Source organism: Fundulus heteroclitus, unplaced genomic scaffold (assembly GCF_011125445.2).
Source record: "Fundulus heteroclitus isolate FHET01 unplaced genomic scaffold, MU-UCD_Fhet_4.1 scaffold_122, whole genome shotgun sequence".
Taxonomy (NCBI): domain Eukaryota; kingdom Metazoa; phylum Chordata; class Actinopteri; order Cyprinodontiformes; family Fundulidae; genus Fundulus; species Fundulus heteroclitus.
The window spans coordinates 304,454-306,766 of NW_023396534.1; the positions used below are offsets into that span (position 1 = coordinate 304,454).

Here is a 2,313-nt window from a genome sequence, read left to right on the forward strand (position 1 = left end):
TGCTTTGGGACAATGCAAGCAATATGAAGAAGGCAATGAGGGACCTGGGAGTCTCCAGCCTGGGATGTTTCTCGCACATGATTCAACTCGTGGTGCACGATGGACTGCTGTCCCAGAAAAATGTGAGCGATGCGCTGGCCAGTGGGAGAAAAATAATTGGGCACTTCAAACATTCCCCATTGGCCACATCAAGACTTGAAACTGTCCCATAGCTTGAATCTTGTGCCCATAGCTGCTAGAAGGCGACACTTCTAGCAGCTATGGGCACAAGATTCCAGACCGTTGAGGCGGAGCCCTTGTACTCTGTTGCAACCATATTAGACCCACGTTACAAAGACAGGTATGTTAGTTTAAACATCTTGTGTTAGTGTGTAATTAAATGCAGTGCTAAATAACAGCATATATGAGCTAACAGCTATAATATACCATTCTGTTTACTTTGTTACTGCAGATACTTCACAAGTGCAGAGAGTAGTAAGCTTGCAAGAAGTGCACTGACCCAAGAGGTGGAGAAAAATGAGGAGTCCTCACTGCAGACAACCACCACTGAGGCAGCAGACCCAGCCAGTAAGGCCCCACGGATGACAGCAGAGCCCAACGCAAGCAGCTGCTTTAAGGGGCTGTATGAGGAATTCCTTCAAGAGCATGCTGCTGAACAAGGTGGGGCCAGCAGCACAGCTATACAGGTACAGATAGAGACATATCTGGCTGAGAAAACAATCCACCGCACAGAGAGCCCATTCGAGTACTGGGGAAAGAATAAAGAACGGTTCCCCTCCCTGGCTACTACAGCTGCAAAGTTTCTCTCCGCTCCCTCCACCAGCGTAGATAGTGAGAGGCTTTTCAGCACAGCCTCTAACATACTTGATGAGAAGAGGAATAGGCTGTCAGGAGATCATGTAGAAACGCTGATCTTCCTCAAGAAAAATCTGCCAATGTACCTGAGCTTGAACCCCAAAGACTTGAATCCTCAAGAAGACTGAGTAAACACTACTAGGTGTTGTGTGACAGATCTGTCACTAATGTGAATTTATTTTTTTCCGTTGCTTGTTTTAGTTTGTTCAGTGTGGGTTTTGCAATTAGAACTTGTTGGAAGGAAACTAGCACTTAAAATGGTATTTTATTTATTTCTTATGTCAGTTCTGATAAATCCTATTTGTTCTTACCTCAGATACTCTTAATGCAGCTATCATTCAAATATACCTCATATGTATATTATTTCTTATTTTAATATAATTATACGTTCTTACTGTTGCACTAGTATTATAAATGTTACAATTTTATGAAAGTTGCACTATTTTGGCATTTGGGAGCAAAAATTCAGGGCTTTTAAGAGTTTATTCTATTATTGTAATGTTCTGTTGTGGTTCTGGTTATTTTTTCAGTTTAGGATTATTTCTGTTTCTTGTTTTGGATTTATGCTTAGCCTATTTTTGTTGTCTGGCCTTTGTTGTTAGTTTTTATTTCACCCTGTGTCCGTTTAGTCTTGTTCCTTATCTTAGGTTTTTGTTTATTTATCTTATGCTCCCTTTATCACCTCCACCTGTTTTTGTTAATTAGACCCGCCCTGCTCTCCTGTTCTGTTGCCTATTTAAGCCCGCCTTCGTTTTTGCTTAGTTGCTGGATTATCTCGTCTCGTTCCTGTCCGTTACCTCATGGTGAGAGCTTTGCAGCCTCTGTTTATGTTATATGTCGGTTACCCTGAATTATCTGTCCTGTTTTTTGAGTCTGTCCCAGCCTTTTTGTCACCCTGGAGGATCCGTCATCTTTTTCAATAAAAACCCTTTTTTTAGCATTAGCTCCGTGTTTGGCTTAACTTTGGATTCACCACATCAATTCATTACAATTATTAATATAATTTTAACTTTGTTACTGTTGCACTACTATTATACATGTTATAATTTCAATTTCATGTTGCACTATTTTGGCCAAAAGTTTATTAAACCATTGTCACCTGTTCCAGGTAGGCAATAAAAAGTTCTACTGGATTTACTTTGTATTAGTCTTTTTTTCCTGCTTCACAAAGGTAAGCAGCAGCTTGACAAAGCCATGATGGCAATTATTTTACATCCATGTAGTATGCAGTTCTTCATATATACACACACACACATCAATTTCAAACAGATGGTATCGGTATCGGCCGACACTGCACAGCCAGGTATCGGGTATCGTATCGGGGCCAAAAAATGGTATCGGCGCAACACTAGTTATCACAACTCTCATATTAGTAGATCACACAAATTATTACAGCCACATCCTGTCTAGTTAACCTAACAAGCCTTTATTTGGAGCCCAAACTAGATCTGAGAACAA

At 40.6% G+C, this 2,313-nt stretch overlaps 1 protein-coding gene across 1 annotated transcript; it reads left to right on the top strand.

Moving 5' to 3' along the window:
• Positions 1 to 247: 247 nt before the first annotated feature.
• Positions 248 to 1,875, top strand: LOC118558307 (zinc finger BED domain-containing protein 4-like). The gene is made up of 2 exons (XM_036128831.1): positions 248 to 340; positions 452 to 1,875. The coding sequence occupies exons 1-2, from the start codon at positions 261 to 263 to the stop codon at positions 981 to 983; spliced, it is 612 nt and encodes a 203-aa protein (XP_035984724.1). The 5' UTR covers positions 248 to 260; the 3' UTR covers positions 984 to 1,875.
• Positions 1,876 to 2,313: the final 438 nt, after the last annotated feature.

Bases quoted from the DNA above. Each gene is read 5' to 3' on its own strand.
- LOC118558307 (XM_036128831.1), top strand. From the start codon at position 261: ATGGGCACAAGATTCCAGACCGTTGAGGCGGAGCCCTTGTACTCTGTT. The intron at 341-451 runs GTATGTTAGTTT...TTGTTACTGCAG, and splicing joins GACCCACGTTACAAAGACAG to ATACTTCACAAGTGCAGAGA.